Here is a 22,500-nt window from a genome sequence, read left to right on the forward strand (position 1 = left end):
TTATAATGCTATAATCAAGCAGACAATGCTTTATGCATCAACCATATGGACATCTTGTTCTGCTGAGAATTTGCAGAAAGTCTTTAAACTTCAGAAACGCGCGGCACGTGTAATTCTCGGAGCTGACACTAAGGCAAATAGCGTACAACTGTTTAGGAAATTGGATTGGGTTCCATTCTTTCATGAGGCAAAAGTAAATAGGTCACTAATGGTGTACAAACGATTGTCTGGGGACTGTCCACCTTATATGTCCCAAATGCTCGTAAGAAATGCAGACATAAATAAAAGATCAAGCAGACATGGACAACTAAACCTCGTCTGTCCCCGATTCAAACGGGAGTCAGAGGGAGGTAGGTCTTTCTCAGTATCGACCTCACGCCTCTGGAATACCTTACCACTGGACATAAGAGTGAAACCTACTATCAGATGTTTTAAGAAGGCCATGTTAGATTTTTTTAAGAATAGTTATAAACGATTAGGACATTTTATCTTATAGTTTTTATAAACTTTGTAATTTTAGATTTTTAGCTCTTGATCTTTTTCCATAATTAATAAGTTTTTAATCTTTTTCAATAATTATTTGTAATATATTTTAAGAGGGCCACTGGTTTTCTAGTTTTATACTGTTATGTGCTTAACCCTCTTTAAATAAAGTCGATTATTATTATCATTAAGATAAAACGAAATTAAATACCAACTGACTAATACAAATTAACAGTCGCCAAATGCCGTTGAGGACGATTTATCGAATAGAGATTCTTAATTTTCTCTTCAAATTAACTGCGCGTCGGGGAGATAAATTAACTTTTGATTGCACATTCCTGATTTTAAATTTCGATAGCTTTCACTCGCATTTAACATTCCCGGTCATAGGCAAGTTTTTTTATGCCATGACGTCATGAAACATGGGGTCGCGATCCAATTCTGTAACGCTCAGGCTAGCCCCACATTTTAGTCCCAAATCTTTTCCTCTGATACTTGATAGGCTAAAAAATAGATTCGCGTCAATAGCAGTTTGAATGGCGTCAGTTGAAATGTGCGGAGGAAACCACAATTTAAAGTCGAGCTGTGGTGACTTATTTGAGACGGTTGAAGACCCTCATGCTACAACTATTATGTAAATTTTGAGGTTTGTACGAATTTCCTTTGGAAAAATGAAAAAAATATTACGACATATGGTTTATATTTATCAAAACAGAAGGCGAGAGCCCTTTGGTTTAGTCAGAGTGCCCGGCCCTTGCTGTTAAGAGTTGTTGCCCTAGGTCGTCAAGGTGTTATGTCTTCGGTCAGCTAATGATTATCTCAGTTTTCATAAAGGTCCTTTTGTTTTTCGTTTCAGCTGAGGGATGATCCTATTTTCCTCTTGAATTTGTGACAAAGGACCGTCAAGTAACCCAGTCTAACAAAACTTATCCAGAAATAAGCTTTTGTTTCAATTTAAAATGATATCGACCAGGACTCTAACTATATTCGTCCCAATGTGTCCGCTCATCAAGCAATCAAATGCTTTATCGAGTCCGGGAAAACTCCAAATCAGTACAAATTATTTCAACCTGAAAAAGTCTCTCTTGTAGACATCTCATCGTGAATAATACTGCCCTTGTGTAAAAAAAGCTGTAGGGTGCCCTTCAAATCAAATATATTATACGGGCTGTCCGTATTTGGCGCTGTAAATTCCGAATTAACAACAATCCAATGTTTCTTAGATCGATGTTATAAGCGCAAGTATACATCCGACCACATTAATGTTTATGAATTGTTAGTTCAACAGGACACACGTATCTTCAAGAATGTTTTTAATAATACAATACACCCTTTAAGAGCTATAATGCCAAAAAAGAAATCAACCAAGTACAATCTGAGGAAAGAGACAAGTCACCATCCTAAAATAAACACTGATAGGTTCAAAAACACGTTTGTCAATCGCTTAATTTTTAAATATAATCTAGTCTTATAATTTTTATCTTGATTTTCTCTGTAATTTATATATATACCTTCTTTTAATGTTGTAACATAGGATATGTGATTATTTATCTTATGACTTAATAAAGATTCAATTCAATTCAATTCAATTCAAGCAAACAAACAGCTGGTGGCTAAAGCTGGTCGAAGTGTGTACCCTAAAATTATTGGAGACGTTACTACTTCTCATACGTGATATTTCCTCCAACATCCATGTGGACAGTGTAGATGAGATTGAAGTAAAGATGTTATTTTATCATTCGCTATCGACGTTGAGTCTTTTTTTAGACATCTCACCAGAAACGGATACAATTTGAAACCAAAGCACTGCAAGTAAAATACGTGTACGTGCAACACATATCGGGTTGGGAGAATAGAGATGACATGTCCGTCGAAAATTATATTTGTAATATAGTAATACAAAGAAATGATAGTATAGTAATACAAAGAAATTCTCCTGAGAATTTGAATTCTGTTCTGCAGTCCCTTTTCCAGTACAACATGGCCTCCGCGTTAAAGCTAGCAAGAAAAAGTATCGCTCCAATCCTCACTCTGCCACTTCAGTTTGCTTTGGTTTTGTCTAGACCAATCATATCGTAGGAAATGGTATAGACAAAACTGTATGTGACCCGGAATGTTTAATTTTGCTATTCTTTCAGTCTTTTCATATGGGGAAGGTGGGTTTGGCTCAGGCTTTTAGTAAACCTTAACCGATTCGAAAAAAAAAAAAACTCAAGTATGTAAAGTGATGAAATCAACTCACAGGTGGACTAAGCAGATGTCAGAGGAAATTATTCATGGTAGAAGATCGGAGGTGGCCGATATGTGCTGAGGATGTATTACATGACTCACATGACGTTGATCAAACATCAAACATACGCTGCAACTATTAAACACTAATGATATTTGATAAAAATAAGAGTTTGATGATGAAAACTCCGATAATAAGAAGACTGTTTGGGGTACATTTTTTACCTGGTTAATTTCTTTATTAATAAAGCAACCATCTTATGATTATTAAATATCATTTTCATTGCAATTTTCATTATTTTTTAGAATGCACAAGCATTTCTTTTAAAAACTCTTGGTACATATTTTCGGAGTCTGGAAAAAAATGGGAAGAGAACAGAGACTTCTGTCGGAGCAAAGGAGGAGACTTGGTATCGATTGAAACTGAACAAGAATGGAAATTTATTAATAAGGAGATTCAAAACCGCAGTACTACCGACGGTAAACATGAATGGGACATTGGTTTGATAAAAAAGGACGCAAATTGGACTTGGGTGAGTGGAATACCGTTGACTATATGCAAATGGAGTAAAGGGGAACCAAGTGGTGACGGAGATGTCGGTCAAATATACAAGAAGTCTTCTAATGGCAAACAGGGCCTTTTTAATGATCTCGCTGGCGATGCACCCAAAGCTTTTATTTGTGAAATTTCCAAAGGTAAGACAGAATTAGTATATCTTTCAGTTATAATGTGCGCTATGATTTTTTTCAATTTAGCGGAGCATATTTCCCTATCTGGCCTACTAAGCTAGATTGATTGGAACCCAGATTCAAATAAATATCTGATTAGTTTTCTCGGTCCTTGAGGTAATTATTTATAAGTACGCAGCAGAAACTATTTTTTTTTTCACTCGGATTTATGGCCTCAGTTCGTAACTTACAGTACGGCACTTGAACTTAAAAGCGATAATAAAAACATTATTGTTAACAGAAATTATCGTGACTGTAGAGATTATGAAGCTTCCGGATCGAGTTTACACGTATAGTTGCATGAATGAAGATACAGTTGAGAAATTGGTAACCAACGTTGTAAGTAACATAGCAACATTAGGCAGAGGAAAGGAAACACATGGATACGTGACAGTTTGTATACCGACATGCGCTATTACTACAGCGAGTAACACAGCTATGGAAGCTTGCAATTGTCGGTTATTTTCATGCTTTTATTATTTTATTTTTTGTTTCGATTTAACAAAACGATGGTTAATACCAATCGCAAAGAATCGTCACTCCAGCTATTGTGAAGTGCTATATCTTTACAGAATTAAAGGGCTTGTGATTCAAATTCGCAACAATACATGCCAATTTATTACTTTACAAAACAAAAATATGAGCCTTTTAGATCCACTCCATCAGTGCATAGTTTTTATTGATATATGTATTTTTTTAATCGCTTCATTTGAACCGGGCAGTTAAGAAGTGTCACAATGTTGAGAGAACATAATGAATCGACCATCATGGACCTAATAAATAAATAACCAAATAAAAGACCCTCACTGCAGTGTTACAATATATTTGGTGTTTTACTTACCAAAATATTCGTTATTACACTATCCATTGCGTACGATCCCATTAAGAACACCTAGATTCTGCAATGAACCTACCTTGCCATTATTATTATTATAGTTCCTTTAAGTCTTGCTCTTTTTTCCTATGGTGCCGAGTTCAATCCATGAGGGCAGTCATGAGTCTGCTGGATTACTTGATGGATAGAGTCCTCCTCAGTATATGGACAGTTCCAAGAAGAACGGTCCTCTGTAGCTCTGCTATTCTGATATTTCCTCGGATCTTGCCAATATAGGTTTCGATTCCCTTCTTAACAAGCCCAAGAGCTCCAATGACCACTGGGATGGTTGTTGTTTTCATTCCCCATGTTTCCTCGATTTCAATTTCAAGATCTTTGTATTTGGAGAGTTTTTCCACTGTTTTCATGGACGTGTTCCTGTCTGTGGTGATAGACATGTCGATTATTATTATTATTACTATTATTATTATTATTATTATTATTACTGTTACTGTTATTACTATTATTGTTATCATAATTACTATCATTAGTATTTTAGGCGAAGAAGCTAGGTGCTGATTTACCACAATGCATTATTAATCAATTATTGAAAAATGCTGTTGTTTAGGACAAATCATCTTGTTTTCTTCTTTGAATTACTTCGTTTATTTTCTCTCTCATTTGTAATAGTTTTTGCAACTTTTCCAGGCTACTGCCGAAATTACTCTGGAATACCTTGTACACTCGAATATGGCAATAAGAGTTGGGTGCAGAATTGCAACTTTACCGATTATACTTGCCAACTGAAGTGTATAATAAGTTGTGAGGGAGTGCTAAATAGGATGCTTCCCAGGTTTTGGGAGGAAAAACAGAGTCAGACGTACAGCCCATTGGCAGCTCGCTGTAAAGAGATCAGACGCGAAAAAAGTAGCCTTTATCAGATATGCAACACTACAAAGTGTAATATGACCAGCGGCGAAAAGACATTTGCTAAAAGACAATCCTACACTTGCAATCGTACGATTTGTGGACGTCAATGCATTGGGATAAGGTGCACACAAAAATGCCGAGAAAGAAAAACTGGTAAGTACCATAACATATTCAATACTTTTCAATACTTGGGCAAGTTATAACACAGTCAGCTAAATATTATTAGTATAACTGTATAGCTGGTAATTAATCCGAAATTGTCAGTATAGCTATTATTCCTTATTTTCTTAAAAACTGTCCAATTATTTGAGATGTGCTTCAAACGCTGGTGAAGTGAGATTTAGGCGCATTTCCAATGGCAAAGGTTGCGCTGGGTTAAGCAAGTCAGTAAATAGGAATTCCGCAGGTGCGTCATTGTCCAGCAATTAATAAAGTAGTGTCTTAAAAAAATGGCGCTGTCCTATTATTTTTTGTCAGATACTCACTGTTTGGCAAGTCTGTGCATATTCGCTATATTCTAGCGTCTTTCAGCATGTGTTATATTAGGCTGATGATGTCTAATCTGACGACGAGTTTTCATGGACTCAATCAGGCAAGCGACCAGATCGTTCGCCCTCCAACTCCGTATTGATGGGTCATATGTTAAACCGTCATGTTCAGAAAGAACCTAAAATATGAACAAACAGTATCAAGATATATTGAGTAACTATAAAATACGGAAACAATGATACTAATTTAAAGGCATGAATAAGATTTGTATTCGTGCAGTCCTAAAAGATGCTGTAAAATATGTACTAATAGGTTCGTTTACACTTTTATATCTGTTCTTTGTTTTTGTGAGTGTTTTTTTTTTTTGCTCCTTTGTAGCTGTTTTATTTTTTTGTTTCTTTCGTTTCTTATCCAGTTGTTTTATTGTTGATTTTATTGTTTTTTTTTATCTGTTCCCTATTTATCAAAATGAGTGGCATCATCATCAACTTCGCCGTCGCCATCGTTGCCGCCAACGCCATCATCGTTGCCGCCAACATCATCATCATCGTCGCCGCCAACATCATCATTGTCGTCGCAAAAATTACAGAAGCTGGTTTGTACTCTACTTAACAATTGCTCTTGTACAGCTCATTATCAGGTCGATAATCATTCCTTTTATTTCCGTTATCTTAGACAAGTGAATACCTTATCAAACTAAACAGGATAAATATCAGCAATAGCAGCTCTTTGCAGGTATTTCATTTCAGTAATGACTTTATATTAGCGCGCAAGATAAACCGCGCGTATACAGAGCATATTGAAAAGGTTTTGTGTTTGATGAAGCAGGAATTATCATCGACTGAGTCTTTTTATAAAGGGATCTTGTTATGTCAACGTTTTAAGGACATTGAAAATTGCCAAATTGATAGCGCAGTATGAAGTAATGGTAATGATTATCATCATCATCATTATTATGATGCAATAAGTAAATAGCTGATTATCAGCGAGAAATTTTCCGACCTGAAAACCAGTTGGACTACTTTCTAGTTTTTATTTTGTTTTTGACATTTTTTTCTGTTAATTTCTTTATACATCATTACAGGAAGCTGTTGGGGTTTTTGAACTCTTCATCACCGGCATTGAAAACATTACCAAATCTGTTAAGAGCTTTTCTGGCACAGAAGAGACTAAGACTCTCAAAAGATCCACTTTTCGGGTGGCACTCGCGTTTGAGAAATTTGCACTAAATTATAGCAAGCTCCACACGATTGGAAGAAAGTCCGCCGTGGTTATCGACAGCCAAAGGATGGGTGGGTCTGAATTCTGTAATCATGTCTTCAATCATCCATTACTTGTTTATCTACCGACTAGGTGACTAACTGATTTATATATCTGGCTTGAAGTTGTAATGAACCATTCCACTGACTCAGGACTATTGCCGGATCAAATAGATCAATCTGTTTCTTGCTTTAACTTTCTGCGTTTTACTACTAATGAAGGAAAAGGATGATTATTTCCATCGACTGGAATCCCCAAACATACTAAAACCGCTTGCTGTCAATGTCTTTATGATCTTCGATGAGCGGATTGTACTTGTAAGGAGGTGAAGCAAAGAAAAGCTTTTACATTATTATATTACATTGAGGGTATAACATGCTTCCAGTCCAGCGCGAAACACATTCCTAAAAGCATGTTGTTGCTCCGTGTTTTCTCTGTCAGGACTGAGCGTTCAAAAAGTCTATCGTCAAAGGCAAAGTGACTTCTACTTTGGAGAACAAGAATGGAAAGCAAGCATCAAGGTCCCTTCTGCCAATTTTGCGAACAACGGTTTGTATTCACAGCAGTGGCAGTTCTAATGTGTAAATGCAATGCCCTTCTTTTGTTCCAAATTTCATTATCTATTTAATACAATATTTTATTGACAACTCCCCAAAGGGGCTTTTCAGTGACAATGAGGATTAGACAATAGCAGTAACAATAAAAAAAATGGTAATGGTTAAAAAGAGTAATGCTACATACATTATAAAATATCAATCACGAAAAATAATTTATAGAGTGTTAGAACTATAGTATAACTTAATTATAAGAACAGAAACTCGGGCTAAATCAGGTCAAGAATTTTTTAAAAAGGTCTGATTTAAGATTACCTTTTTAAACTAGCTACAATGCGATAATAAAAGGACCTCTGGCCTCTGGCCAGAGATCCTTTTATTATCGCTATTTATTATTATTATATTATATTGAAATACATCTCCTTATACCTTGTAGTTTATTTGTTAAATTGGCCACCGTTATGGTTATAAAAGCTGACGTTTCGAGCGTTAGCTCTCCGTCGGAGCGAATTCGTCGTCTATTCGCTCCGACGAAGGGCTAACGCTCGAAACGTAAGCTTTTATAACCGTAACGGTAACCAATTTACCATTTCAACTTTATTGATCCATTCAAATTATTTCGTTACCCCCACCGACGCAGCCCCAAACAGTTTCTTAGAAACTATCAGCCTTTATTCAGTTTATTTGTTAGTTTACACAATCTAGTTGACTCAGTTATCCGCAACATTTGTAATTCAAATTATCCTTTCTTTTTACTTTATTAATTTTTTTCTTCTTTTTCCCTTTTAGTGTCTATGGTTGTTGGGATTGTGTACAAGGATCTACATAATTTACTTATTATAGATCAACCCATCGAGATGAAAACGAGCAATAGAAGGTGGAGTTACTTCCCAAAGTCTTGTGAAATCTAATTTACCTCTCATCTGAAACAAATAGCAAAGAAATAAAGAGACAAAAAGGCATCAAAGTCAATCAACAAGGTCCTACAGATTTCTCAAAGCCCTATTTGGTTAACCCTTTGAGTCAGTGATAATTTCCGCGTCTAAAACATTAATGTGAAAGTTTGTAAAGGCAACTAGTTTGCCATACCCCAAACAATTGTCATGCTCAACATTTTCTCATCTATATCATGTTCTAATTCTATTTTCTTCATAGCTACTTAGGCTCCAGGATAATGGCCGTGACTATGGACCCGAAACCAAACAAGCTGCGAGAGAATGTCATCTTAAAGTTCAGAAACCTGAGGGTGAGATCAGCATCGCAACAATATCACTTTTTTTACGCTGTGTTTAAATAGTTTAAAGTGATTATATCCATTTTTAGGTAGATGGAGAAAAGAAATGCATATTTTGGAGTGGCTTCAGTGAAAGGTAAAAAGCGGAAATACAGGTCATGTATTTGTTTAGCTTTATTACAGGTTATACTTTTTTCAGTTTTATTTGTTGTTTTGTGTCTATTCGTTTCAATGCTTATTTGTTTCTTCTCCTTTTTCGTTGCATAATTTTGGATGTCAATAACTTTTTTTCTTTTTTTAGCTCAGACGGATTTTCAGAGAGTGGATGCCAAGTTGTTACATCGAAAAGCAACTCAGAAGAAACAGTTTGCAGCTGCAATCATTTGACTCATTTCGCTGTACTAGTTGACTACAACGGTATCCCAGGGGTAATGAATTCATTTTTACCCTAGCATGAGTATTGATAATCAATTCTGTTTAGTTAATTGACATTTTTCTAATATCTCGTGGTGTCATTTGTGACACAGCTCACCAAAGAGGACGAAACTAATCTGGAAATTATCACCTACGTGGGATTAAGCCTTTCCATTGTTGGGATACTTTTGACAATTATTCTATATTCCTTCCTCACGTAAGTACTATAGACAAAAGCTAAAATACATTAGCCTTGACAAGACTTTGAAGACTTTGGAATTAAATCAAACTAGTTCGTGAGAAACTAATACTAGATAGAAATTTATAATAATAACAATAATAATAATAATAATGATAACACTTAAAAAAATAATCATAGAAATTACGGTAATAAGTGATTATGATAAAATACATTGGAAGAAAAATGAAATCTATCTGGGCGCTAGCGATGAAAACACCTAAACTGGTACAACATGAAATGAGAAGGATACGCTATTTTTTTTTAATGTTCTTTGTTATTTTGTTATTTTTTTATCTTTTTGTTTCTTTTGTGCGTTTGTTTGTCTGACTATTTTACCAGAGATGTTCGTCAGCCTCTGTCTCAAATACGATTGAGTCTTTCTGTGTCCCTTGGAGCTGGACAAGTGATCTTTCTCGCGGGTGTAAACGCCACAGAAAATACGGTAAGTGCTCTCTCCATTTATTCATGGTATAAGCATTCTGGGGGTGTAAGATAATTTTCAGAAAGGAGCATGAAAAACATTCAAGAACTTTGCTTTCTCCCTCACAGGCTTCGTGTATTACGGCTGCAGCTCTCATGCAGTATTTTCTGATGGCCGCTTTCTGTTGGATGCTGGTCGAGGGATTTTATCTTTACCTGTTTGTTGTGAAAGTTTATAACATCAGCGAAAAAATGCTCATGTATCACGTTATGTCATGGGGTAATTTCATTTTATTTGTTGTCAGTTATTGATACCTCTTTTGAAATGCTTCAGATCTGACTGAACCTAACTCGGATTGCACTGACTCCCTCCTTCTTATATTTAGGTTTGCCCATCATAATGGTAGGAATTTCGCTATGCATCGCCGCTGGAAAAGATGGAATAGGAAGTTATACCAATGATAAATAGTAAGAACAACATTCAGTGCTGATATCTTCCCCTACTCTATCCTCTCTCTATTTTTATCTCTTTCTCTGTTATTTATTTTTGTTTTGCTGCGGGAGGTTTGAGGGTTACTTTCTGCAAATACATATTTGTCTTTTGCTTTAATCTTCTCTTTCAAGTTGCTGGCTCTCCTCAACTAACAACCTGATCTGGATATTTGTCGCATTTGTGGCGTTTATGGAAGTTGTAAGTCGATGATAAATTAATGCATTATAGCCATTTTTTAAACCAGTATTGACTACTGCTAGAGATTTATTTCTTTTTCTCATGCTCCGAACTAAAACAAAGAACATCTTTGTCTTTTGGACTACCAGGCTCCAATTGCGCAATATACTGTGGCGCTTGTCTTTTAACGAGGAACTAGGGAATGGTCTAGTAGACCTTTTGGTTTTCTTTACCTTAATAAGAGAGCATCCAAGCTAGGAACGCGAAGAGCTGTGCTTCAGGTCTCGTGCAAGATTCAGACTTTTAATTTCTCTTCTATCGACAACACACTTAAAAATACTTTTTTGTTTCAGCTAAACATTTTTGTACTCGTCCGAGTCATAAAGGAGATGAACGAACTAATACAACCAACAGGGGAAGACAACCATACTCAGCAAATACAGTAAGATCTAAAATCAGAATTTGAAATGTTATTTCAATTAATTAGGGGAAACCGAATGAAAAAAATAGATAAGAACAAATTGCTTTATAATCTTGTTCTGAGGTATTTTCCTAAATTCTCCTCTAGATGATCTAAGACAATTTCAACTTAAAAATTTAATTCATATGAAGGAAACGGATGTGTTTTTAATCCACAAATTATATATCGTTATCTTTCTTCAGACTTTGCTTCAAAACATGCGCGGTGATGATTCCACTCCTGGGTGTCACGTGGGTATTCGGTCTTTTGTTACCATTACACAAAGCTTTCGCCTACATTTTCACCATCTTCAACTCTACTCAGGTGAGCTTTAAAGAAAAACGTCGAAAATTTAATCATCCGTACGCATAATTCATTATTGAAACTGCTGCGACATTCTCGTATTGACCAGGTGACAATTCCGATCAAAAAATAATTTATTTAACCAGAGAGAATTTCTCACTTCTTTTGTGAGATCTGGGGCATGCTTTGATTATTTCATGATTTATCTACCGAATAAACAGAATTAAATCTTGATACAAAATCAGATCATGATGCAATTTTCTGTTTTAGGGTTTCCTGATTTTCGTCTTTCACTGTGTGCGAGACAGCCGGGTAAGATGGACATCAATCTAAAGATGCACCTAAAGCAAATTTCGAAGTTTCTAGATATAAACAAAGATTTGAGTGCTTGGTGATTCATATTTTGTCGCGTGTTTATTTACAGATTAGAGAGAGATTGAAAAGAAAGATGAACACCACTTTTCCATCTACAGACAATGGACGTTCTGCAAAGAAGAGTTCGCAGGTTAATCCAAGAGATGTCGGCAATGCTTGGGCAGTTGAATTGCAGTCGTTTCATGAATAGCAATATAATATACCCCTTCTTTTAGTTGCTCAGTTAAGCCTATATAATACCGTAATGTCAATAAAATATGGTCGTTCTAATTCGATGCATTAGTCAGTATTATAATTCTTTTTTGTAGTGAGTAGTGCTAATGGTTGTTCACATAAGTTGATATTAAGGAGCGCGGTGAATAGTTCACGTTCTCGGATGTCAGCAACACTGAGCCAAGTTTGTTCGACAGGTTTTCTGGTTGAATCACTCAGTGGTACCTGAAACTGCCTCTTGAAATGTTGCAAGCAGAGAGGACATCTGAAACAAAATTATTTGTGGAGAAGCATAGGAGCAAAATGCATGTACTCATAGACAATCAAAGCATAAGGTTTTTTTTTTTTGAAATGTATTTATTAAATAACTATACTACATCGTAATATTAGCGCAAAATTAGTTTGCAGTAAGTACCTTTACAAGGTTGTTCTAGTTCTTATCATTTTGGCTGCATATTACTTTGTGCGCACAGAGTTGAATAATTTCAATGTTTCACAAACTTTCGCAAAAGAAAAAGCTACAAAAGTTAGATGAAACTTAAAGGGTATTTCAAGTTCTGGCGGCTTTAGAAAGCATGCTCGATACTTGTTTATCTCTTACAATGTCGCATTAAACTGGGGTAAGCATTTAGTGCCTAATATATCTTTTCAGCTGAACAAGTAAGAGAGCTTTGTCGGTATAGAACTTGTTTTAACTAATACGAGCTATTTGAACACTAAAATAAAAAGCAATCCAAGAAAGACAAGGTAGTTAAACTGGAGCACTATGCTGAAATTTCGTAATCCTAAACGCTATGTTATACTGTACAAACAAAATCGTGTCAAACGTGCGCTATTTACCTAGAAAACAGCTCTTTTGTTATTTCCATTTACTGACGTCTCGACTCAGAAGTTAGAGAAGAATGCGAACGTGAAAAAAGTAAAATTTTACGCTTGTCACCAACAGCTGTTGTGTATGAACTTTTTTGTCACCAGGCCCTTAGTTGAAGAATGCGATAACGCAAGTTCACGCCAGGTTCTCTAGTCTCCTCTCACTCAATCCATCGACCTCACGCCCCAAGTCGCCGCTCTCGATGAACAGCGGGTGCATGCATACCTAAGGATATGCGAACTAAGTCGGAGGATGAAGAACGTTGCCTTTATAGTTTGAGTTCAACATCCATTTTTCTTTACTGTTGCTTCTCAATTTGCCGCCGGCTTTAAAGCCTGCTTAACATTTTGAAGTCTTTTCTGGAATATTAGTTGATGTGCAGTATAAAATATCCAATTGTGAATGTTATAGACGATTGGCGCGTAAACAGACTCAACGGTCTGGCTACGAGTGAAAGGTCGTTGTCATAGCTTGGAAATTTGGTTATATCAACTCAGTTGAATTTGTAAAATTGCTGATAGCCTGGAGCCTGCCTTGCTTAGTATCTCGGCATCGGGGTTCTGTATCGTGTCTGTGTGGCTAACGAAACAAAGAATATAGTAAGAAATAGAAAAAGAGAAGTTTGGTGAGTAGAAAAATGTTAAAATAAAGTGCGATTAGTCACGATTAAGACCAGAGGTGATATTCCTTTTTTAGCGACAAAACTTACGTTTGGGAAGCATTTCATCATCTTCGTCATCGTCCAGCATTCTTCTTTGTTTGCGAATTTTTTGTCTGCAAAGGTAATCATGCAAGCAAAACACTTTTGAACCTTAAAATACAAACTTTTGGTGTCGTGTTTATTTATAAATATTATATATTTATAAAGACACCAGAAATCAAGTCGATTTACTTTTTACCACAATATCGACGTTGTCTGTATTCTCATCGACAACGGCTAATTGGCCATTTAAATTACGACATTACTGCCAATTGTGGTGAAAAATCTTATTGACAATAGTTTTTGAGTAATGCGCGCTAGCATTTCTACAGATATTGTAAAAATCTTTTTACAGCTTTTTATTACTCCCATCATGCTAAAGCATACTCTGTTGTCTCACCTTTTTGTGCAGATACACACAGCCCATATTACTCCACCGATTCCAGCCACAAAAGCTAAGGAAGCGGCTATAATGTACACTATCATCCAATCTGAGGACCAAAACATAATCTATTATCCAAATGAGCGCTTATTATCACTAACTGTTAAAGGTTAGGAATTGACTTTTACGATATGGAGTTAAATGATAGAGCAAAATGGACCTGCAGAGTCCTTTATTGAAAAGCAGATGATTATCAAAAGAGTTTCCGTTGTGGGTGATGCAAACGATCTGAGGTATCGGGAAGCTTAAAAGAATAAATTGCAAGAATCTTCTAGTTTAACTACGAATCGCAAGTCTCTTACAGCGGAAAAACTGCAAAAGAAAGCATGAAGCGGACCAGAGGAGCTAACCTTTTTCTTTTTGACCGGACGATCCTCTACTCATATATGCCAACTTGACGTTTGCCCCTTCTGAAACGGGCTCAGCACTTGTCTGGCATAAGACACCGTCAAGACATTGCACAGCGAAACACTTTCCATTCAGTAAATAAGCGATATCACACGAGGGACGAGCACAGCATCGACCAATACACCGGTGGATATCATCTGCGTCACTCAGGGCTGTAAAGTTACTGGCCTTGGTTCCCGGTCTAAGTTTGATATCATTGGATATTCTGCTGTCCAACATGCACGTGGCAGATGAAGAGGCCAGCTCTGTCGTTGTAGAATCCTCTGGTGAAGAAGCAACTTCTGATAAATCTGGGGAAGTAATTGCCTCAGTTGTTAATGGTCTTTCCTCATTTCGATCAATATAACGGCATAAACAAAAGTAACAACAACAACATTAAAAACATAAGAAAGAAGCTGTTCGCAATCAGCCAGCTTGACCAAAGAAGCTCTTTTTTTACCTATAATTGTTCCTACACGGGAACAAAACATCTTACCCGCCCGGTAAGCCAGCCTTTTGAACTTTCTCATTCAAATATTGTTTTTGCTAAGCTCTATTAAAAAAGGTTCTAAGTAGGTGTAATTACACATTTAATGATTACATCCCGAGGACAATCACAGAGAAGCCAAAGAAAAATTTCCCTGGGTAGTTAATAAATCTAATTCTCTTACCTATTGTCGGCAGAAAAATCTGAGATTCACGTTTTCACTTTCTTTCAATTAATTATTATTAATTATTACCTGTTTCCTCTTTAGGCTCCGCTTTCATTACCATCGCGGAGATCAGAGGCGACTTCTTAGAGGCCATTACCGAGACTGGGATACAGAAATCCTTTCTGGAACATGACACAGAATAGCATTTCTTCTCCACCATATAAGCTATGTCGCACTTCTTACTGTCGCAACATTTTTCCATACATTTAGCCATAGTGTCCACGTCTTTGACAACGGTGAAGTTGTTTTTGTGAATTCCACCCGGAAGATCTTTGTCATTTGTAATGTTGCTGTGTTTGCATTTGAGGTATTTGGGCTCTGGTGGGATAGATGGTGCTCTACTTGATTCTAGTGGAGAAAAATTCAATTAAACACGTTATCAATAACAAAATTAAGCAACTAGCAGCAGAATTCCGAACCACGACAGACATCCAGGGATCATAAAAACCGAGAACGCCGATATAAAGGGAAATGCCCCGACCAAGAGATTATTACCTTTGCTATCGAGCAACTCCCAGTAGCACATTCGATTTTTTTTAACAATTCCTGCGTCAGGTCGAAAATTTAACAAATTAACCTACCTTTTTTATCCGAAGTTTTCATTGGTCTCACATAAGAAAGCTGAGGATTGTAATCTGTTGGGGGAGCTTTTGAATGTTCACAGAGTTCTTTACTTTTACAAGCTACAGAATAGCAGGTCTCGCCGAGCATAAATGCCACATGACACTTTTCATCCTTGCAGCATATATCTTGGCATTCTTCCATTCCTTTCACATCACCATGGTTGTTAAACTTTCCAGCCTTCTTCCCACCCTTTAGAGTTACATTTTTGTGCACCGTCGCCCTCTCGCAAGCTTTTTTACTTGGCTCGCTTTTTGCTTCGCCTTTCGATTCCGAAGAATGCGAAATATCCGATGTTTTGCCGGACTCATCTTCGGATACATTGGAACCTCCGACGGGTGTCAATTCAAATTTCCCGTTTACGATATTCATTTTCATAGCTTGACCAGCTGCAGCTGACTTGATCTGACTTTTAAGGCTTAGATCGGTCTGCGCAGCCGGAATCTCAATTTTCTTGGTCTCCTGCTGATTTGCGATCGGCTGATTTTCGGCGGATGTTTGTGGAACCACCGGTGGTATCTTCTCTGCCGGTATTATGGGAGGAATCGGAAGCTGCATGGCTGCATAAAAAATGCCACAAAATATCATTTTAACATTTCCGAGGTCCTTTTTGAGACCCTAAGTATATTCTATTTTGGTATCCTTGGGTTCTACATCCACGACATCTGCCATCAGGTCAGTTTCCACAAAGTTATTTACACCCAAATGTGTCTTACTAATTTTGTATTAAATAAGCAATTTGCCATACACGTTGGTACATTTTGCTTTATACACCAGAGACATTATATTGTATCCTTTTCCCTGTTTTTCTTTGCGTTCCGTCTTCATCACTACGTTATTCAAAAATTAACACATAATTGATAATCTTTCAATTAGGAAACTGAAAGCACATTTTCCTCAAAGTGATTTTTTTCGCACGTTGTTAGCCCAGCATTTGGCACTGATGACACATTTCTAACATACCTGCATTGTTGCCAAGTGAAATCCCTGGTTGTGGCATCATAGGATTCTGTTCGACGGGTGGGCTGGACCCGAATGGAGATGGAGGAAGCGGAGGCGGTGCCAGTGGTTGTGGCAGCTGCTGTAGCCCGGGAACAGGGTTCTCTCCTTGCATTTGAGTCTGCGAGAACTGAGCCATTTGTGTCACATCTGCCGCTGGTCCGCTCAATTTAGGGATCTGGGGTGCCTGTCCTGGCGTGGTCAGTTGCACCAATGGAGTTTGTGTCAATCCCGGGATGGTCTGTTTTGTTTGTGTTTCTGTCACCTTGGGGACTCCTGAAAAAGAGTTGACAGCCTATATTAGTGCTATTAATGTGAGCTTCATACCTTAGAAATACCGCTTTATAATTATCGTAGTTTTTGGCCTTCGAAATCCCTGTCAGCCATGTTGCCAAGAAGCTGGAGCCAGAGTAAAAGAGAACAAGCCCCTTGAAAGATAAAATTTATAACTTCAGCCCAAAACAACAGAATTACAAACACTCTCTTTTAACAAATCAGCCAGTGTGGCTGTAAAGAGCGTGTTGTCTCCCTGAATTTCTTATCTCACTTTATTTGCTTGCCTCAGCTTACCTAATTTGATTTCATTCTGCTACGCCTATGTTTTGTTTGCTTCAAGAGCTCACTAGTTACTGAGTGGAAATGTTCCTCTTTTCAGGAAATTACAAACAACGGGACATGTTCCTGAGAAGACAAGGGTCTTCACTGAAAAGGTTTTTGAATAATGCTCCACTTTAACAATAGTTCTGCTCACTGGGTTTTTATGTCTAAGCAACTTGTCCAGGACTTTTTGAGCCTGAATTCACAAGTTGTCAGATCAGTTGGAGACTTAAAGATAGGAATCATTTTCACAGTTTACAGGAAATTACAAGTAATTATTCTTACCTAGCAATGCGTTTGTCTTAAAATCCCTTACATATGATATTTTAGGGTTGTATCTCGATGGATTAGCCCCCTGAGTCTTACATGCATCAGCGCTTTTGCATGCTACTGAAAAGCAGTTTGAAGACAGCATGAAGGCCAGATGACAGTGCGGCATCTCGCAGCAGATTCGACGGCATTTATCCATATCTTTAACTTTTCCTTGATCGCGGAAGTAGCCAGATTTAATTCCACCGACAAGAGTTACGCTGTCTAAAACTTTCCCAGCTGGGCAAACCAGCTGAGGTTTCAGTATTTTGTTTTTGGGTGAGTCTGGAACAAAAAGAAAATATCAAGTTTTGAATAGATGCAGCAATTAGTGTATTTGCCTGTTTTAAAGGAATATCGTGGTTTCACTAATATGCGAAATGCATGCCATTTAGAAGTTAGGAGTATTTAAAGGCTCATCCCTATAACTAAGTCGACTTACCATTTTTCATTTCATTTCTGCTCCAAACGTAAGCGATTTGTGGATTAAAGATGGAAGGCTGCGCAGGGATTGTGCTGCACAAGTCTTTACTATAACATTTGACCGAGAAGCAATTTTGACCAAGCATAAAGGCCAGGTTACATGTAGAATGCTGGCAGCAAGTCTCATAACATTCCTTTATGCTTCCAACTTTGCCTGTGTCCGTGAAGTCTCCAGCCTTGAGTCCACCTTTTAATGTCACCTTGGTCAACGGTTTTACCGTAGGGCATGTGAATTTGGTTTCGACCGAGTCGCCAAGAAAAACTAAATATCACGCAAATAAAAATATTTAATCAGCGATCACATGCTACTTGTGAGGTTCAATGTAAGAGTTGTTTCAAAAACTCAAAAGAGAGATTATCTATGGCAAAAAAAAAACAAACAAACTGGGTGCAAAAGTAGTGACCCGCCTTAAGCTGATTAATCATTTACGATCCAAAGCTAACATACATCTATACTTTATTAATGTGGCCGACAAATAGCTATATAAAGCTAGTTTACAGGTCAGTCACGTAAGAAAGGATAACTAAATATACCTTGAAGTGTCATAAAAGTGTTTAAAATGATGTAGTATTATGAAACTGCATAAAATTATATTATTAATACTTATTATCTTTACTGGGCACTACGTATTAACAGCCTAGCTAGCCATAGAGAAACAGGTTCGAATCCCGTCGAATGCTGATGAAACCTGAATTATCGGGATTTTTTCGGCAAGATATTTCATTGCAGTTTACCCCCAGGGATTATTATTACAATTTTTTTTTTCAAATGTAAGTCACTTTCAGGTCAAAACGTGATTTATTTCATTGAAGTTAGACAGACCTCTTTGTAGCCCTGTGCAGAGCATCGAAATGCGAAATCCGAATCGATTCCTCATGGGAGTACATGTGTGTTTGTCCTGTGCTCGTGTCAAGACAAGAAAAACATCTTTCTTTTATCAACCAAATTTTTATCCTTTTTCTTGCTCTATTTTGCTCAAATACCATTCAATTCGCGGTTTTGTCGAGGATTCTACATACCTGAGTGTTTCACGCCCTCCTTGTTCCATCTTTCAATATAAGTCACAGATGGATGGTACGGAGAAGGCTTTGCTTTTTGTATCTGACAGTTTTTTCCTTCTGAACATCCAACAAGATAACATCTACTTGAAAGCATAAATGCCAAATCACACGCAGCGAATTCACAGCATTTACCAGAACATTCCTCCATGCTTTTCACAGAGCCAACATCTTTGTATGTACCAGCATTAATGCCTCCTTTTAAAGTCACTTCCTTGAAAACTTTTCCCGGCTGGCATTGCCCAGCCATAGAGGGGTTCACATTGTTCGACGGTTTTTGCCCCTGTGCAATGAGGCCCTTTGGCGTGTCAGCAGATGGCCCTGCCTGATTTGGGCCCAAGAAACCATTTGGATGTGGTTTAACATTTGATGTGAAATTGGGAGTGATAAAAGCTAATGATGTGTTATCTGAAAAGAATCAAAGAGAAATTCTGTCAAAATATTGTTAATGAGATAATCATAATCGTTTGTCTAACATTTGTGAATAGAGCTGGTGAGTTTATTTTAAATCAGAGAAAACGGAATCAGTGTTTGTTCAACACACTGACCAAACGGATTAAACGCCAACCGTAATACGGCAAATTAATTTAGCTTTTAGGCATAAAAATGGACACATTTAACCTTTAAGACTGAGTTAACTGTATAATTTTTCTTCTAATTGCAAAGGAAAGAAATCAAACTGTTAGCCGTAAGAGCCATCACCCCATGAAGACCCTCTGTAAAGGGAAAGACTAAATATAATAGAATACCGCCGAAGCATCAAACTAGCAGAAATTATTGAGTACAATAACTTAGATGAGACTTTCAAATTATACACAACGAATACATGGAATTCATATATCTGAACTGCGTTTATAGAAACATATTTATGCACGATCCTCGCAGTAAAGAGCACTATTTAAGCAGTAGTGAAAATTAGACCTGAAAAAATTCACGCCTGTACGGGATTCGAACCACTGACCTCTGCGATACTAGTGCAGCGCTCTACCAATTGAGCTAACAAGCCTACTGGGAGCAGCCCTACGTAAACCCGTAAGATGATAAATCAAACACAACGAATATATGAAATTCATATATCCGAACTGCGGTTATAGAAACGTATTTGTGCACGATCCTCGCATAGCTCAATTAGTAGAGCGCTGCACTAGTATCGCAGAGGCCAGTGGTTCGAATCCCGTACAGGCCTGAAGTTTTTCAGGAATGATTTTCACTATTGCTTAAATAGTGCTCCTTACTGCGAGGATCGTGCACAAATACGTTACTTTCAAATTATGTTCAAAAGGAATAAAACTGCAGCACTCAAATAAGACAGAAATGGACCTCGTGGGTCTATAGGCTTGCTGATCTAATGAAAGAGTTTCTCAATGGTTAGACTATTCATGGCCTTTTTGATTGTCAGCTTGAATTTGCAATCGCTGCAGTGCGACGAATGAGTGCTCAAGGGCATATGAAAAAAAAAAAAATTCAAATACACTGGACTGTCAAGAGCCTTTTTTCCTTGCTGTACACTTAAGCTCGCCATAAACTCTGATTTATCATTCGGTTAACACAATGGACCGCAATTAACTTGAAATAACAATAGCTAAGTAAATTAAAACCGCAGAGGTGAGATTTACGTTAATTTACCACTCTGTATGTTTAACCTCAGGCATTCGGCTGTGTGTGCATGAAGGCTTAAAATAGTTGACATATACTACAGGATATCAGAAAAAAAATACTATTCTTAAGTCACTAACACTTTCATAAAAGCGTTCAATAGTTTTTCAATCGCCTGGGGAAATTCATGCTTTATTATATTTTTTCTCTAATCCTGTTTTGCAATTTATTGGAGTGACTTTCCTAATAAGTGTTTTTTTTTTTGCTGTCGCCAATTGTTTATCAAGAGATTTGAAATACCATACTTCTTTTGGCCTAAAAATTTAGCCGTAATTCGTAATAAATAACAAATTAGAAGTAAACTGTCATAGTAAAATCTGATTAAAAAGGAGAAAAGGTATGTAGAAATTCCCGCTGTCCCTTTCGCTTACAACCTGCTTTCCCCATTCTTTCTTTCCGGGTGGCTAGCTACTTTGCAGGCTTTCAATTCTAAAGCCGATCAAAGATTAATGAGTGTAATCGCCGGAAAAATCATTGCTCGCTCCACTGAAATCTATCCCAAGCGCAAAATCAGTCCTCAAATGTACAATAACGCTGCAGAGTCCGTAAAGAATTTGACATAGAATAAAGTTATTTTGAGAGGAAAGCTTTAAAAGCGAGAAAACTTGAACAAGTGCCCTGATTCAACGCCACGTCAGTTTCAAACAATCTATTTCCTTTCATTTACGCCGCACGTATCGATCAAAATGTAAAATAACGGACTGTATTTTACGGAATAAGGCTTACGGCGACTAAAACCAAGTTCCTTCACAGATTCTCACAACAGCTTATTTATCTCCGCCATATCAACTGGCCGTGCACTAACCTTTCTTATGGCCCGTTCGCACGTGTGCTATGAGCACCTTAATATCAGAAGTATCAGTAGCTGTAGCCTTGCACTCGTCATCACTCACGCATTCGACTCCATAGCACTTAGACGCCGAGAGGAAGGCAACATCACAAGTCGCAGTTTTGCAACACAGTTCAATACAAGACTCCATGCTGGTAACTTTACCAAGCTTTCGAAATGTTCCCGCTCCTATACCACCTTTGAGAGTGACATTCTCCTCGATTTTGGTGTTCTTACAGTTTTGTAGGTAGTCTGAGGAGCTCTTTACTAGATTCACACACGAATAAGGGTTAGTGGAACAGCACTTCATGCACACACAACTAGAAAAGTTCGAAAAATGATTTTCTTCAAGTTAACTTACCTCCGCAGAGAACACATAACCAAGTGAGCAGTACTCCACTGTTCATATTTCTTCCCAGCATCCCAGCCTTGAATCTTAGTCACATTGTAACATCATTCCAATTTCTGTATTTATAAAAAAAGATCCTAGAAAAAATAGCTGTATAAAATAAAATACGAATCAATTGAACCGGCTTTTTTTAAGTTTTTGCCATAGTAAAGTTGTATTCTTTTGTTATCGAGGAAAGAACTCGATCCCGCCGAACAATAGAATACGATTACATCATCGAGGTTTCAAATTTTAACCAATCACGCACCGAGTTATTTTCACGTGACCTAGAAGTGTAAAATCCGCCGCGATATTCTTTATGTACAAGAATATCGTCATAAGAGAGGAATTTCTTGGTCGAGTATTGGGAGGAATTGACTGGTACCCCAAAATACCTGTTTTTGTTTGGCACAGTAGAAATAAAAACAAATCTTCATGTTTTCAATCAACGTTCTAATTTTTTGTCCTTTAAGTTTTTTTTCCTTTTAATTTTTCTTTTAACAAATGAATGAGTCTTTTTATTTTATTTAATTTTGAAAATCTTATCGACATATCGTCGAAAAGGGTTGTAATACGCAGTACACGCTAAGTTTATTTAAGTCTTAAATCCAATTTCGTGTTACAGTAA

The 22,500-nt window shown here is 37.2% G+C and overlaps 2 protein-coding genes across 3 annotated transcripts; one reads left to right on the forward strand and one right to left on the reverse strand.

The window, feature by feature from the left end:
- The first annotated feature begins 6,178 nt into the window (after nt 1-6,178).
- LOC111338928 (adhesion G protein-coupled receptor D1) lies at nt 6,179-12,763 on the forward strand. The gene is made up of 17 exons (XM_088750697.1): nt 6,179-6,269; nt 6,350-6,409; nt 6,759-6,966; nt 7,376-7,483; nt 8,278-8,365; nt 8,644-8,734; nt 8,812-8,858; nt 9,024-9,150; nt 9,250-9,353; nt 9,717-9,819; nt 9,927-10,077; nt 10,184-10,265; nt 10,422-10,488; nt 10,821-10,909; nt 11,131-11,251; nt 11,501-11,542; nt 11,655-12,763. The coding sequence occupies exons 3-17, from the start codon at nt 6,963-6,965 to the stop codon at nt 11,793-11,795; spliced, it is 1,365 nt and encodes a 454-aa protein (XP_088606823.1). The 5' UTR covers nt 6,179-6,269; nt 6,350-6,409; nt 6,759-6,962; the 3' UTR covers nt 11,796-12,763.
- On the reverse strand, nt 12,155-22,085 carry LOC111338939 (uncharacterized). 2 transcript variants are annotated; one of them, XM_088750661.1, is made up of 12 exons: nt 21,846-22,085; nt 21,461-21,751; nt 18,961-19,407; nt 17,900-18,202; nt 17,434-17,742; nt 16,516-16,827; nt 15,513-16,112; nt 14,959-15,279; nt 14,182-14,529; nt 13,790-13,880; nt 13,399-13,463; nt 12,155-13,268 (listed from the first exon to the last, which is right to left on the reverse strand). In XM_088750661.1, exons 1-12 carry the CDS (start codon nt 21,904-21,906, stop codon nt 13,228-13,230), a joined length of 3,189 nt encoding a protein of 1,062 aa, XP_088606787.1. In that variant the 5' UTR covers nt 21,907-22,085; the 3' UTR covers nt 12,155-13,227. The 2 variants fall into 2 exon arrangements, with proteins under 2 accessions (XP_088606787.1, XP_088606788.1); XM_088750662.1 differs by lacking the exon at nt 21,461-21,751 and having other exon boundaries at nt 21,846-22,083.
- Nucleotides 22,086-22,500: the final 415 nt, after the last annotated feature.

The sequence above is a fragment of the Stylophora pistillata genome, chromosome 2 (assembly GCF_964205215.1).
Source record: "Stylophora pistillata chromosome 2, jaStyPist1.2, whole genome shotgun sequence".
Lineage (NCBI taxonomy): Eukaryota > Metazoa > Cnidaria > Anthozoa > Scleractinia > Pocilloporidae > Stylophora > Stylophora pistillata.

What these genes read in the sequence shown, in the direction of transcription:
- LOC111338928 (XM_088750697.1), top strand. An exon ending in ACTACAACGGTATCCCAGGG is followed by an intron (nt 9,151 to 9,249) that starts GTAATGAATTCA and finishes TTTGTGACACAG; the next exon opens with CTCACCAAAGAGGACGAAAC. An exon ending in AACCATACTCAGCAAATACA is followed by an intron (nt 10,910 to 11,130) that starts GTAAGATCTAAA and finishes ATCTTTCTTCAG; the next exon opens with ACTTTGCTTCAAAACATGCG.
- LOC111338939 (XM_088750661.1), bottom strand. Translation starts at nt 21,906, where the DNA reads ATGCTGGGAAGAAATATGAACAGTGGAGTACTGCTCACTTGGTTATGT. An exon ending in GTCCGGTCAAAAAGAAAAAG is followed by an intron (nt 13,881 to 14,181) that starts GTTAGCTCCTCT and finishes TTTGGTCCTCAG; the next exon opens with ATTGGATGATAGTGTACATT. An exon ending in TGATGAAATGCTTCCCAAAC is followed by an intron (nt 13,269 to 13,398) that starts GTAAGTTTTGTC and finishes TTGTTTCGTTAG; the next exon opens with CCACACAGACACGATACAGA.